The sequence below is a fragment of the Hermetia illucens genome, chromosome 2 (genome assembly GCF_905115235.1).
Source record: "Hermetia illucens chromosome 2, iHerIll2.2.curated.20191125, whole genome shotgun sequence".
NCBI lineage: Eukaryota > Metazoa > Arthropoda > Insecta > Diptera > Stratiomyidae > Hermetia > Hermetia illucens.
In genome coordinates this window covers 135,327,274-135,343,085 of record NC_051850.1, presented here as the reverse complement: position 1 = coordinate 135,343,085, position 15,812 = coordinate 135,327,274, and the positions used below count along the sequence as shown (strand labels likewise).

General features: G+C 35.6%; 1 protein-coding gene across 2 annotated transcripts in view; it reads left to right on the top strand.

Moving 5' to 3' along the window:
- The window catches only part of LOC119648232 (tRNA-specific adenosine deaminase 1), a 76,730-nt gene extending 64,077 nt beyond the window's left edge, over positions 1 to 12,653 (top strand). The window contains exon 3 of one of the 2 annotated variants that reach the window (XM_038049854.1): positions 12,472 to 12,653. In XM_038049854.1, coding sequence (XP_037905782.1) covers positions 12,472 to 12,518 — 47 coding nt within the window. In that variant the 3' untranslated portion in view covers positions 12,519 to 12,653. Of the gene's footprint in view, positions 1 to 9,102; positions 9,571 to 12,471 lie in introns of those variants that run through there. The other variant, XM_038049853.1, reaches the window with a different exon arrangement.
- The last annotated feature ends 3,159 nt before the right edge of the window (positions 12,654 to 15,812 follow it).

Genomic DNA, 15,812 nt, shown 5'->3' with positions numbered 1-15,812 from the left:
TCATTATCCAGCGTTACCTGAAAGTGTAATTACCCCCTGTCAATGTATATGTAAGAAAGTGTAATTCCTCGCTCTCAATGTTTATCTAAGAATAATTTCTTAATGTCCTTCCGTTTTCATGTAAACTTGCAAACCAACTATAATAAACCAAAATAATTTATTCAGATGGTTCCTTTTGTTCACAACCATCGACGTTTGCTCACGTGCACCAAGTTCTTCCCTTTCAATAAATATGTTAATACGTAACTAAGGATCCAGAAAACAAGGAATCAACAAAACACATTCACACCTCTCAAATACTTCTAATAATCGAAAACACCGACCACTTTTGTGAACATTCAGTGCTATAAGTTAATGAATTAAAACACCGTTTGTGTTTTTAAAAAAAAGAAATTCAGGGCTGAGCCTGATCTTTATTTTTACAAGTCTAAAACTTTTACTAACCGCGAACGTTTTGGCAAAAAAAAAAAATAAAAACGCGCAAATCGGTTTATAATATAATTTATTTTATTTGTCCTCTTTTAGGACATGAACCGATACAAGAGCCAGTACCCCAGTGCAGTCTCACACTGGGCAATCGGGGTAAGGAGACTTGTCCCGTACTTGTCGCTCGAAAATAGACTAACTCTTCCTGATTCCGAATGTTATAAATTTATATGAAATTATTGCTGAGCTGTTGCAATAATTAGTTCATGCTAATTGTTGCAACAGCAAAATCGAAAGAATAAAAAATGTGCCTTTGGCGGAAATGCACATACGCGCAATATGATAACTTAATGAACTTGAATGAATGAATAGAAAAAATGCGCGTGGCGGAAATGCACATGTATGCAACGCGTACGTTGGTTTTTGGGTTTAATGAAGTTCAAATACTTTGGGGTTGGTGGGTCGTATTGTAACATCTAAACAAGAACTGAACTTATTCCTAAAGACAATATTTTCTTAACACCTATGTCAATAGTTGATACCGCAGCAATTTGTTGAAGTGAGGAAAAAGCTGCAATGCTGAATCGATGATTGAAAATTGGCCCAGCCATGGCGTCAGTAAATATTGCGTGCAAGTTACGAATAGCGAGCTTGCGCTATTCAAAACGATAAATTTTTAGAAAGTCTCTTCCTCGAGACTTATTATTCGAAATGCCACTTTATTAGTTTAAAAGCACTTTATTGTTTACATTGAGTAACACTGGTATTCTTACTTAATACTATATCCCGGAACTAAGTATAACTGAGAATTAACCCGACTTGACTTTTACTATAAGAACTCACAAAACCGTGAAGTGGACTAATCACGTCCGAGGTATGAAGACCAAAGAACCAAAACTAATACTGTCTAATGTTGGGATGAGTTCTATATTTATAGTGTTCCGGACAAAGGATGCATTTTGTATATTCTGTAATTCGATATTTTAATTACGCGATGATCTTCATTCGATCTAGTTTGTTTATATTATGTAGATCGAATGAATTCATTTATTGTTCGACTGATGATAAAGTAGTGATGACTCATCGTATTAAAGATACGAATTGGAAATTGGAAAAGATAAGGTGATGAGTCATATGATATTGAACGGATCGATGTTTACATTAGTTGAGGGATGTTTACATATGAACTTAGGTTAGTGTTTACATTGGTTGAGGATGTTTATATATGTACTTATATTACTGATGATATGGACTGATGTCATCATCTGGACTGTTGGTGAAGGTGACCTTGGGGTTAGGTACAAGTGTACTAGGTGTACTTCTGTTAATGGGTGTAAGGTCCTGTGTAACTTGCACGTGCAGGTATTGAATGCGCGTGGAGGTGCTAACTTATATTCAATACATATGCCCAAACGGCGCCAGTAATTAGAAGAAATATTTTAACTTGAACATATTATGCACATTCCCTCCAATCCACTTTCATCTAAGCGGACGAACTCCAACCTGTAATTGGTTTGTCCTCTTAATTTTTGATCGCGAATTTCTTTCGTTGATTTCGCATAACTTGTTGATTTAAAGCTCCACCTTCAATAGCCAGCATTGCAGCGTTGGACTTCTGTGAGCTGCCGTAATAAAAGCTACCGTTAGGGGGTTCAGTTGCGATACAAAACCAAAGGGGACTCAACGAATCCCCCTGGAAGATGCCCCTCCGAATAGGGATGGGCTCTGAAGTATTACCACCCTCGGATGTACGCACTGATAAGGTGATATGCCACTTTTTATTAGTATTATTAATTTATCAATATAGGAACTGTTTTAGATTATTTTCCTATACCTTTTGGTTAGCATACGCACTGATGTATTTTATTTTCATTGTGCGTTGAGAATATCTATTTTCTCTTTTAAAAAAAGCACTTTCCTCTCTGATATTATTAATTATTTTACCTTTTAGACTTTTCACTTCACCTTGTTGCGATTGGATGAGACAATGTTGCGCTCATAAACGAAATTAGCACACATATTTCTTATGAGGGAGTCCCCAAATTAGTTTGTGGATTTTTACGTTTCAATTCCTACGCAAGTTTTGGTTACGGGAAACATAAACGATAAAAAAAGCTGCACCTTTCCGTGGAACGATGGCAGATACAACTTGTATTGTATTCTGGGTTTTAAAGATAAAGATTTTATTTGACTTATAATCTTCTTTATTAAAAACACTTATTGCTCACTTTTACACTTATTACAATATTAACTTCTATAACTGATTCAAAGTACTTGCTACGTGGTTTCCCTTAACGTGATCTTACTTTATTCGATTTTACTAGACTGTCCTTTGATACTGAATGCTCACATTTATACTGATATGGAGCAAAGGATGCAAAATGCCGAGTTGCATCTTTTGTAATTTGATATTTTGGAAGATAAGAAATATGCAAAATATGCCTTTGGTTTATTATTGTTAGCTTCCGAATGTTTAAATCGGTTAAGTGTTTATAAGAATTGTTAATGAATCGTCTACCTAAGCGGAAACGAGAAGATAATGATTCGTCTCTATTGTTTATACAAAGTTGCATTCTGATATTAATTTGACTGAATTTTTATATAAAGATATTGAATTTTGATAAGATGTTTCCAATAATTCTAAGTTATATTTACTTTATGTACATGTAACTCGCAAAATTTTGTGCGTCGTGTACGCTTTTAAGAGATTCTGTAATGGACTTATAGGCAATAAGAGGATCAGACGATCATCCTAAGTGGCCGACAACGACCTAAAGGGCAGGCTAACCCAGAAACCTAAAAAGTTGGCGAAATTGACCGTGAAGGTCCACCCGCAAAGATTGAAGCTCCATCAAAGTGCTCGGTCAACATGTTCTTGAACGCCTCTGTGCTAGCCAGGCTCGGGAATGTGGGGTGTCCTTTGAGCTCTTTGATCCCTGAATCGACTGTCTTTACAAATATTAATTGATTCCTCACAACGATCCCGCTCCAATTCACGCTGCCAAAATTACCCGCCAAAATCAGACTCCACTTTTCAAAAATATCCAGCTCCAATGCACCCTGCCAAAATCACCCACCAAAAATCAAACTGCACTAACTATCACTCAAGATGCTATCCAAGAAAAACCATTTCCAAACTCTCTGACATCTCTCGCAAAAAAAAAACTGTCACCCAAATCCACCCGCCAAAAGTTCAAACCAGACTCCCCGGCCTTCGACCTCTCGCCTTTCTCAACCCAGAACCGCTTCCTTCGCCGCTCCGCTACGTTGCCTTGAACTTGCGGCAACATGCGCATGCGCCTGCGGATGCGGCAAATCATTCGCCTCGGTCAAGATTAATTCGCCCGAATGCACTCAATAATGTGCAATCTGCGGCGAACATTAGGGTAATTGCACATTATGAAATGCATTATTTGAGCAAATTAATTCAGAAAGAGGCGAATGAAATTCTGCTCCCGTCGCGAAGTCGCGGTCACTACAATTCGTGTCCGGGGTGAGGGTTTTTTTTAATTATAAAATCGACTGTCCGCGTCCGGTCCAAAGGGGTGTCCGCCCAAGAGAGGCAAATTGTTCTGACATACAAAAAAAAAAATCATAATCAGAGAAAAATTGTCGCTTCAAGAGGGGCGTCCGCCTATTAGGGGTGTCCGCTAAGAGAGTTTTCACTGTACTAGCTTTCTTTACCTTTTATTTGCACTAAAGTAAACAATGAATCATACATTTCAAAGTTTCAACTTTTTTTAATGAAATTTTCGCGGTGCATGCATTTTATGAATGAAACCATCGCATCGCCTTCGTCCAAAGAGAATCTCCTGGAGGTTACGCAAGATAAACGCTATTCAAATTAAAAGCAACAGGCATAAATATGTATGAATATTATTGGATGGGCCTTCTTCTGACTTAGTTTTAGCGTTTTTCGTATGAGGATAATCGATGTGCTCTAGTCCTCTTCAACCCGCAGTAAAATCATTTATACGCAAATATTATGAAGTTTTTGTAAATAAATATAAAGTTAGAATAGGTCAGGGTTTCCCAAACAATGATTGCTTCCGAGACAATTTGAATAATTAATTTCGTTTCCGGAGAATGATTTGTTTGATGTACTCGTAACTCTGCTTTAAATCAGATTACTTTAGAACCGGAAAAATGATATTATTTCAAGAACGCAACGTTACCAATGATTAAGTGAACCTTCTATTAGATGGTAAAATAGACGCAGTTCTTTTCTTCTAGAAGTTTATTTATAGTATAAAAAGTTTCTACTGTAAAAAATCTTATCCCGACGAACAGAGCTTCCGCTCGCTTCTAATTAACAAACCGGGCGACATGTTTAGCCGGCAAGCTACATTTAAAAGAAAAAACCGATTACGCAGCATTATGGAATGTGAGAAATTAATGAATTCCAAAGTTTGCGAAAAATTGGACCTAGACAAAAATTTTAAAGAGCGTGTAATGAAGTCATGCTTCAATTTCGTTAACTTAAAAATTTTGAGTAGGAGAATATCTGAGGTTAGGTTAATGACGTTAAGCATGTGAAATGCAGTAATCAACTGTAATTAAAACAAACGTTTTTACATAACAGTAATAAAATAACAAATAATGTTCATTATTCTTTACAAACCTGGATCTACACTAATGTCAGTAACAAAAGATTTATAGATTACAATAAATGATATGCTGCTTCATGTTCCGACTACAAGTGTCACTACTCGGTTAGTTTTAATCAGCAACTGACGTTCTTACGAGCGTGATTCACTAATCAAGTTTGGCGGGAGCTTTCATTGATCAAGTTTGGCGGGAGCTTCAAAACTTACATATATACAGATGGAGTGTGGGGCAGAAGTGTATAAATATTCTTCACATTCTAGACTGTTTATGAATTGTTCCAAATCGAAAGACAAATTAAAAAATATGGTTTACAAAGACAATTATAGATAATATAAAAGTCTAAAAGTGATAAAAAATTTATATATTTAAGCAAAAAACCTTCAAATTCATTTTGGGCTATTTACACAGTTTTGGTGCATTACATAAAAAAAGGAAAAAACTATATTATCAATACTTTGTGTACGATCCTTCTGTTTTGGTAACGACTTGGATACGAGCCGGCATGCTTTCAACTAGTTTCTGACACTCTTCTTGGAAAATGGAAGTCCATACTTCATTTCAGCGCTCTCAAAGTTCATTTGGATTTTTAAACACGCTTTGAAAATTATAAACTCGGTTTTTCAGAATGCCCCACAAATTTTCTATAGGATTTGAGTCCGGTGATTGTGGCGGCCCCTATAACATTGAAATTTTCTTATTGTTCCTTGAGCATTCTAGTTTTTTCTTGGTTTTGTTTGGGTCGTTGTCATATTGCATTATTGTGCTCTCAACACTTCGACCCCACTTTCGCAAATTTGCCATATACGGCGACTTAATTATGTCGATATACAGAGGCCAGCATCCGTATTCGTACACCGTGAGTATTGAGGGAAAAAATTAAGTAATCATGAAAAAATAAAGAATTTTAAACATTATTTTTACATTGCGTAAATTTTATTTAAATACAATATCTAAATCCAATTAAATTTACAAAATAATATTCAAATTCAATTACTCAACAATAAAATAAAATCCAAAAATTAAGTATTCAGTTAAACTGTCGTATAACTAAACGACGCATTCGTATTCGTACGTTATGAATTTCGAGAAAAAACAACGAGAAAATTAAGCATTTAGTATTTAGTCGGGAAGCCTTTGTTTTTAATAACATGTTTTAATCGATTTGGCATCGACCTCACCAATTTTTCTGTAAATAGAGGGGATATTGCACTCCATTCTTTTCCGATTGCATCTTTCAAGTCTGCCGCGTTTTTTATATTATATTTTTTTAACCCTCTTTTAATTTCCGACCACAAATGTTCTATCGGATTAATGTCCGGTGATTGGGGGGGTGTCTGTAATACTTTAGGGCAATTATAAAGTAACCATAAACGCGAATTGAGAGCCGTGTGTTTTGGATCGTTATCTTGATAAAAAATAAAGTTATCTTGTATTCATAATTTTTCCGCGCTTGGGTTTAAATTACATTTTAAGATATTCACATATTTGGCAGCATCCATTATTCCATCAATGAAATGCAAATTGCCCGTTCCTGCTGCAGAAAAACACTCCCACACCATAACAGATCCTCCGCCATGCTTTACAGTGGGTATTAGGTTCTTCGGATGCAAGCTTGAATTCTTCTCTCGCCAAATTTTTCCAATTCCGTTCGAGGTGATGATATTAAATTTACTTTCGTCTGTAAATATTACCTGTTTCCAGAAGTCGTAATCTTTGTGAATATATCTATTCGCGAAATCTAACCGTTTAATTCTATTTACTTTATTGATATACGGTTTCTTTCTTGGTACAGAGTTAAAGAGACCATACCTTTTAAGTGTCCTTCGGACGATATCAACAGAAATATTTTATTAAAATGTTGGTGGAGTCTTGCGGTTATCGTTGTAGCACATTCCTTAGGATTTTTTTTTATTTGCCTTAAAATAAAACGTTCGTCTCGCGGTGTCAACTTTTTTCGTCCTAAATTTCTCGGCTTATTTCCCAGCATATTCTCCGACTTGTACTTTTGAATTATATACTGAATCGTTGATTTAGCTCGACCAACGATATTACTTATCTCGCTTAACGATTTTCCCTGATTATGTAGGGATACAACGATTTCACGGGTCTCTATTGAAGTTTCCTTGCCTTTTCTGCCCATCCTGCACTTTTTATCACTTCGAACACTTGTTTCGAACTACAATGACGTTTTTGAGTGCTAGAAAAATTCTAGAACAGAAATCATTTCTAAGAATATACCCAAAAATTCAACAGCTGAAATATAACGGGACATTTTTTGCTCGTACGAATACGAATGCGTCGTCGAGTATCGATCATGATTTTTGTTAATTGCTGTTCTTTCGTCAAGTACAGTTTGTGGTGAATTTAGGAAAAAAAAAATTCACAGCATAAGTGATCTTCTGTATATAACTAAGACATAAATGAATTTAGGTGTGCATTTTCAGTTATAACTGTCGCGAAGAACAATTTTTATTTTATAGTGTCTCAAAAGAAATATTTCATACGAATACGATTGCTGCCGACTGTACATGTGATAAATATATGAACATGCGAAAAAGATTAATTTAGTGTTTAAGCACTTCAACTAGAACACTGTAATTGTCAAACGCAAGCCGGAATTTCTTATGCCTCTCAGTCAAACGTGCCTTTTGTATTCGTTTGTACGCATGAAAACCGTAACGGATGCTTTCTCTAAAAGGAGTTCATTTGGAGATACTCACGTTGTAATACGACAGCTTTTGCTGCACTTCCCGAGGATTTTTTGCTTCTTCCGAAGCGTTTGTTCCTTTCGGACAAGATCATTTTTCGTCCACTACGGACCCGTGGGAGGTTTAACTGCGATTTTTTGGCTACATTACTAGCAAATTTGAATAATATATTAAATTTGCAGGATATCTATCTATAAGAATGGCCCATTTGCAGCTCCTTTAGGACGCATTTCTCTACTTCAGCGCTTATCTTTTTCATCATTGAATACTGTGCAAACGGTTATGCAATTTTTGGTTTCATACGAAAAGTGTTTTTACAGATGAGGCCCCTGAGCCTCCTGAATCCTTTGCGCATCTTTTAATGAAACAATTGCATTTTACATATTATTTCATAAAAATTAATTAAGTGTATTGTAGTTAGATGTAAATCAATATTATACACACATTATTGTAATTAATAAAAAAATAATTAAACTCCGATTTTAGTTGATGAATTAATTGAAAAATTGAAGTTGACCTGTCTGGTCGACGGTTGGCAACAAACTGTTGCATCGGCCTCGCGGCTCCCATGGTGATACCGACAAGTAGACGCTCAGGTGGGCGTGTTCTCAGTTGCTCAGTTGTGAGTTGTGCTGCGATTTTGGTGTGAAGCTCGGGTGGACCTCTGCTAAGCTATACAGCAGCGACTCCACAATATTGACAAAAAAATGTTTATCCGACACTGAACACTCTGTTAGGAAGATGGCACAACACGTGTCGTTTATCTGACAATTGATAATAACTATGAACCGTTAGGCAGGGGTCGCTTATCCGCCACTAAATACAATAAGTATACACGGTTTTGGACCTGAGCAACTAAAAGCTGTCCGTAAGGTAAATTGGGGGGCTGAATCCAAATTAGCAACCAATTTTTAAGGTTTTGTGTGAAAAACACCTTATTAAAATCCCTTCAATGTTTTTCTGTATGTCTGCCACACCCGGTTTACTCAGAAACGGCTAAACTGATTGTTACGAAATTTGATGAGAACATGTGGTCTGTGTGTTCTTCTACATGCAGCGAGTGGATCCATTTCATGTTGAATTTTAAAGAAGGCTCCTCATACATGCGAAAGGAGGGTTTAACATTATTTTCCCACAGAACATGGTCGTGTGGTATCAAGTGAAAGTGCTCAATTAGTACTTTTGGAAACTGATCTTTTTTTTTGATATTGAGTGAAACATAGGGGAGATAGGGTACAAAATGTCTGTCCTAAAAAGTGAAACAGGTCTCGTTGTCAGAACCTACCCAACCGAAACATTTGAAAAAAAATCAATGTCAAACTAAAAATAAAGTTAATAATATTCTATTACCATGTTTCAGAAATTTATCGGAAAGGCCCCCTTAAGTTCATCAGGGGTGGAAAATCAGCATAGACGATAATATAGGGTTTAATTATGAAAAGTTTGAAGACAATTCGATTATTATTAACAAAGTTATAGAAGATCAAAGTTTCGCATTTCTGGTAAATTTATAGCACCCAAGCCATGTATCACGTCATTATCATATAAAGTGAACTTATATGAACGGCGAGTTCGATGGAGACCTGAGTGTATTTAGGCAGTGTTTCCAACGATTAATTATTTGAAATAATAAAAAACTTTCTTTTTCTTTAGTGTAGATATTTATTCTTGCAAAAACCGACATTTCGGGAACCACTTGTTCCCTTCATCAGTGCTAACACGATTATTTGGATGGGAACGTTTTAGTTTTCCTTTATAGGCATTTTTTTAGTTATTTGTTAGTAATATTAGTAACCAATATTATAGACATTTATGTACCTGGTTACCAGCGGTTTTTAATTTACGTACCTAACATATATATGTATGCTTTTGTGCACGGAGTAAAATAGTAATGCGTGAAGATGCTTTAGATTAATTTAGATGCGCATATACATATATATGTATGCATCGTTATCCGATAATAGGCAATGTTTGTTTATTTAGGGTGAACATTGTATTCATATCGTTGATTTGTATGTACATACAGTATGTCAAGTAATTCTTTGCAAACGGAAAATAACTAGAAATATTTCTGTTTGACAGATGGTAAAAAGCAAAATAATACAATTTTTGGTAATTTCTTAAAGTGTAATGTTTTATTGGAATATTAGCTAATACTTTACAAATAAAAGAACATAAAACTTGTTTCGAGTAAAGATTGAAAGCGTTACAAATAAAAAACTATATTTCTTTCAGTGTCAAATATTTTTTTGCAAAATACATTATTGAATAAAAAAGTAATTAAATTAATATTTTTCATTCTTAATATTTAGTATGGAAACCCTTAGCATCAAGCACAGCCTGCAGTCTCCTTTTCATAGAGGATATCAATTTTTTGACATCGTATTCATTTGGTATATTTTCCCATTCCTCCTGAATAAAGGCTTTTAACTGCTCTTTTGACTTCGAACTTCTCCTTGCAACTCTTTTTTTAAGATGAGCCCACAAATTTTCGATTGGGTTCAAGTCCGGGCTGTATGCTGGTGTATCGATAACTTTCGCACAATTATAAAGCGCCCAAGATCTACACAAATACGACTTATGTTTAGGGTCGTTGTCTTGGTATAGTTTGGAATTTAATTTATTACGATTACTAGGATCGATAAAACCAAATTTTGTGGCACTTTGAACCAATTCTGTTTTCAGAATATCTAAATAATACTCTTTATCCATTGTTTCGTCCATAAATCTTAATATGCCTACTCCTTTTGATGAAATGCATCCCCAAACCGTGACCGACAATTTCCCGAATTTTACTGTTGGTATAATATTTTTATAACATAAAGCTTCAAGAGGCTTCCTTCTGACTCTATTTGGGCCCTCATTGTAATAGAGCATAATTTTAGTCTCATCGCAAAAAATAACGTCATCCCAGTATTCGATGGGGTATAAAACATGCTCTTTTGCAAATGAAAATCTTTTATTTATATTAAATGTTGATAACAGCGGTTTTTTCCTGGCTACTCTCGAAGAATATTTATGTTCTAAGAGTACTTTTCTCACTGTTTCATGTGAGATTTGAACTCCACAATCCTTTTCTAGTTCAACAGCCAACGATCTTGTGGAAGTGTAAGGATTTTCATCGATTTTTCTTATGATTTTTCTTACCTCTCTAGGAGTAAGCTTATTCGGCCTTCCTTGTGAGCAACGTAAATGTATCCTATTTTCTTTTTCAGCGCGATTTATTATATTGTAAACGGTTCTCAATTTAACTGAAAACATTTCCGCAAGTTCCTTTGCAGTTTTTCCTTTACAATAATGAAAATACACTAACTGAATAATATTGTCGAGTGTTCTGCTTCCAGGCATTTTGACTTTAAAAAATGTTCAATGAACAATCAAACAAAATCCAACCGATTGCAAACGGATTTCACTTTGAATGCAGCAACATAAACATATCAATGCGATACCGAATAGTACCATCTAGAATTCTAGAGAATTCTGTCGCTATATGCATGCGTGTACGTATTAAGGTGCCTCCAAACGATGCCTCTTTTTGGTGCGCGAAGCGCATGCTTGCGCCGTAAAAAGGCATGCCTGAAATTGAATAACGCACGTGCGTCATAGCGCATGCAACTCCAGCGTCCACACGTTGCAATTAGTTGTTTTCGCTTTCTCGTGGTTTCTTTCAACATGTATATAATAATTAAAAGCAACTGCGATAAAAGGACAGCAAAGTCAAAAAGGATATGGATGCGTGACTATTTTAAAGACAATAAAAATAAGTTTTTAAAAGAGATAGATAATGACGACTATCTTTTCAAAAATTTTACACGGATGTCTCAAATAGATTACAATATTCTATTGGATATGATAAGGCCGCTAATAACAAAAAGGGATACGGTTATGCGTGAGGCTATACCTGCTGAAATCAGACTCGCAATTACACTCCGTTATCTGGCAACAGGCGACTCATACGCAAGCCTAAGCTTCCTATTCAAAGTTTCAACACAAAGCATTTCGAAAATTGTTCCTGAAGTAGCGAAACGTATTTGTTCAGCACTGAAAGATTACATAAAGGTGAGTTTATTGATGAATTGGTACATACGAGTATGTATATATGCCTTCATAAACCGAATTATATATTAAATTCTAGAGTTAATACTGACATTTCTTTATTGAAATTGAAATAACGTATAAAAATAACCTCAATTATATGTTCAGAAGTTCTGTTATTACAGAATTGTTGTTGACGTGTTGCATTGTAGCGATCGGTGATGATGGATGAGGTTCTGGTTCAGGAGTAGGAGTCGCTGAATATTGCTCCGATGAACTTGCGGTAGATGGCGAAGAAATTAAGATTAAACCTTGGTCATTTTCATGACTTATTTCCAATTCAAAAATGATATTATTGATGCGGTTTTGGGCGATACTGCGCAATGTAGCGCTTTTAAGTTTTCGAATTTTATGCGCTATGTAATCCCCAAAAGTTGAATATTCATCCATAGTTTTCATTTCACTAACAGCCTTCATAAAATTATAAGCTTCTTCTTCTCTCTCATCACTCACATTAGTTGTGACGTTCCCCTTCTTTTTTTTGTGATTTTTCCATCTGCCGCTGGTTTCCGAAAAGAATTTGAAGTATCCATTTCTTCTAATCCTTCATCAGCGATTGTCTGAAAAAATGTTGATTCTATTAAAACAATCTATTTTAGGTAATTATGTCTAACAATTTAAATTTAATTTTCAGCTTCCTCAGGACACAGGAGATTGGAGGGTAGTTGCAAACAACTTTGATAAAAACTGGAATTTCCCACATTGTTGTGGAGCAATGGACGGAAAACATGTGCTCATTCGATGCCCCCAGAATAGTGGAAGTACATTTTTTAATTACAAGGGCACCTTTAGCATTGTGTTGTTTGGTGTCGTTGATGCAGATTGTTGTTTTACCTACGTTAATGTCGGTTGCCAGGGGAGGATCTCAGATGGAGGTGTGTTCAAAAATACGGAATTCGGAAAGAGACTTGAAAAGAATCAACTAAAATTACCCAAAGAAGAAGCCCTCCCTGGAAGAACGCTGCCAATCCCGTATGTCTTAGTAGCTGATGATGCATTCCCGTTAACCACAAATATAATGAAACCTTTCCCAGGGGAAATAACAAGAAACTCGCCAAATAGAATATTTAATTACAGGCTGTCGAGAGCCCGTAGAATTGTTGAAAATGCTTTTGGATTACTGGCAGCCGTTTTTAGAATATTTCGTAAGCCACTAGAATTAACAGAACTCGAAACTGCTATAGATGTCGTATTATGCTGCATTTACTTGCATAACTTTCTACGAAAGCAATCTTCCTCCAGAAATACACACGCACCCTTTGGTACTTTTGATTCGGAAGATGCCAGTTGTGGCGAAATTATATCCGGTTCATGGAGAAAAACGACACAATCAGACAGAGGTTTGCAACCACTTTTTTCAATTCCTAGGAAACCTTCAAATGATGCCATTTATTTCAACAATATTTTCTATCCGAGGAAGGATCAGTTCAATGGCAGGATAAATACATGTAAATTTCTCTTATCCAAATTATATTTTTTTGATTACAATATACTACTTACTTCTTCAATGTCATGTATATTGCTCCCCTGTTGGGCATTCTTCTCCACTATGCTGTCTTTTGTTGGCAATGGTTCATTTACATCTTTCAAAAAGAGTAAATGTTTATACGCGAACCAATTTGATTCGTACACTTCGTTTGTACCACTGCCGCTTTTTTTTGTTTGAGTTTTTTGAAATTCTTTACAAAAATATGACCTTAAATTTTTTATTTTACATTTTATTGCTTTAACGTCGGCACCATATTTTTCACTTAATTTATGAAGTGCATCACTTCTTAATTGTTTATTAGAATATCCTTTCTGGTCACATTTCCATAGCACTTCACTTAATTTATAATCTTCTATGAAATTTAACGTCGTTTCTTTGCTGTCGAGCGAGATTTTCACTGTATAATATAAATACAAATGCACAATAGAAAGCAGTCGATGTCTCTTTACTTATTCAATGGAAAAAGCGCACAAGACTCCCATCTGTGATGGGAGTGCTTGCGTTGCGGCATGCGCTACAATATTTGTCAAAAAACGCATGCGGCTCACGCATGCGCTATATGCAATAGCGCATGCGCCAAATTGCCTGGAAAATCGACTCGTTTAGAGGCATCTTTACAGTGTGTTTTGCAAAGAATTTTTTGACAGTGGAAAATGTGATCACGATTACTTTTGGCGTATTTACATTGCCTTTTGAAATGAAGTATATGTGTTTATTGTGTAAGTAGGTGATTGCCAAACTAACCAACAATTTCCCTTTTTTAAACTTTAAGAATTTTACCATTTATTCATTTTATTTCATATCGAGGTGGAATCTATATAACTGTTTTTTCTTTGCAAAGATTTTCTTGACATACTGTATATGTATTTTGGGATTTGGCAAAATATGACGGAATATTTTATACTCTTAGCTATGTACGAATGGAAAATCGTACATAGAGATTTTCTCACATAAGATGAAAACAAAACCTTCGACCCGAAGCACCCGGCTTCCAACTTCCCGGCTTGTTTTAACTAGGGTCAGTTTTCGATATGTTCAAAAAAAATTATTATTTTACTCTTTTTGGCCATTAACGACCATTTATTGAATGGAAAAGTATTAATCGGAAATGAACAGAGGTTGAATTGAGCCTTTTATACTGCTCTGATTTCTGCGTATGACAGTTTTGGAAACAGTTTGATTAAGTACTGGAAAGCCAAGTTTAATGTGAAGAGGTGGTGATAAAACACCCTGTGGTTTCACTAGTGGTACAAAGGGACACGTTTCTGACTCAGAATGGGTACGACTCGGCCACACCTTTCTCACATAATGATGATCAACTGCACGGCTATTCCACAAACAGAAAAAACTGCAAAAGTTCGTCAATCCAGATTGCAGCCCTCCCAATAAACCAATAACCTGTAATAAATATGTAAATCAATTAACATATATTTCGAAAATAAGTACAATTAATTTAATACTCAACCTTTAGATCGCTACATTGATGCCCATTGTTCTTGGCTTTGCTAAAATTGTACGCGTTGCGTAGTAGTATTCCTTACTTGTGAATGATCGGAATCGATGGTTTTTTATTTCCAATGTGGAGTAGAGTCGCCTTCAAACTGTACTTAGAATCATCTATGAACAAACGTCATTCATTACGATCAAAAGCTGTATTCATTACATCAAAAAAAACCTTCGATATCATTGCAAAAACACATGCCATTTTCTTTTTTTAGAACGTGACTCTTGTTTTAGGGTCAAGATGTTTCCATTTCTGCAACCGTGATGCAAGTAACTCTGCTTTTTAAGGGTTTGTGTAAAATAAAACCTTATTAGAATCGAGTCGATGTCTGTCTGTCTGTCACACTCGATTTATTCGGAAACGGTTAGACCGATTTTCACGAAAATTGGTGAGAGCATGTAGCTGTTCCCTTTATATACAGCAAGTGGCGCCTTTTTGTGTTAAGTTTAAGGGAAGTGTGAATGGAGGGTGCAAATTTTTTTCTCTCAGAATGTAGCTATGTGGGGTATCAAATGAAAGAGATCAATTGGTATTTTTCGAAACTGGCCCAATATTTGATCTCGAGTGAAACATAGGGGAGTGACGGCTCTAAATATAACTCCCAAAAAGTGTAACAGGTCTCGTTCTTAGAATCTATCCAACCAAAAAATTTGAAAAAAAATCACAGTGGTGCATCTCTGCGAAATTCAGGCCTCAAAATACATCCGTTTCTGCTTAATAATATTATATTAGCATATTTTAGAAATTTAGCCGGAACCCCCCTTAAGTTCATGCTAGAACTACAAAGTTTGGCACAGTCATAGAGGATAACGTAAGGCGTTACTGGAACTTGGAACGTTTGAAGGAAATCCAACTATTATTAACAAAGTTATAGAAAGTGAAACTTACATTTTGTGTGAAGCGTGTATTACGTCATCATAACATATCAGTTCGTCAATACCAAAACAAAGAGAGCTCACGTGAATGAGGGTCACAGGGACAA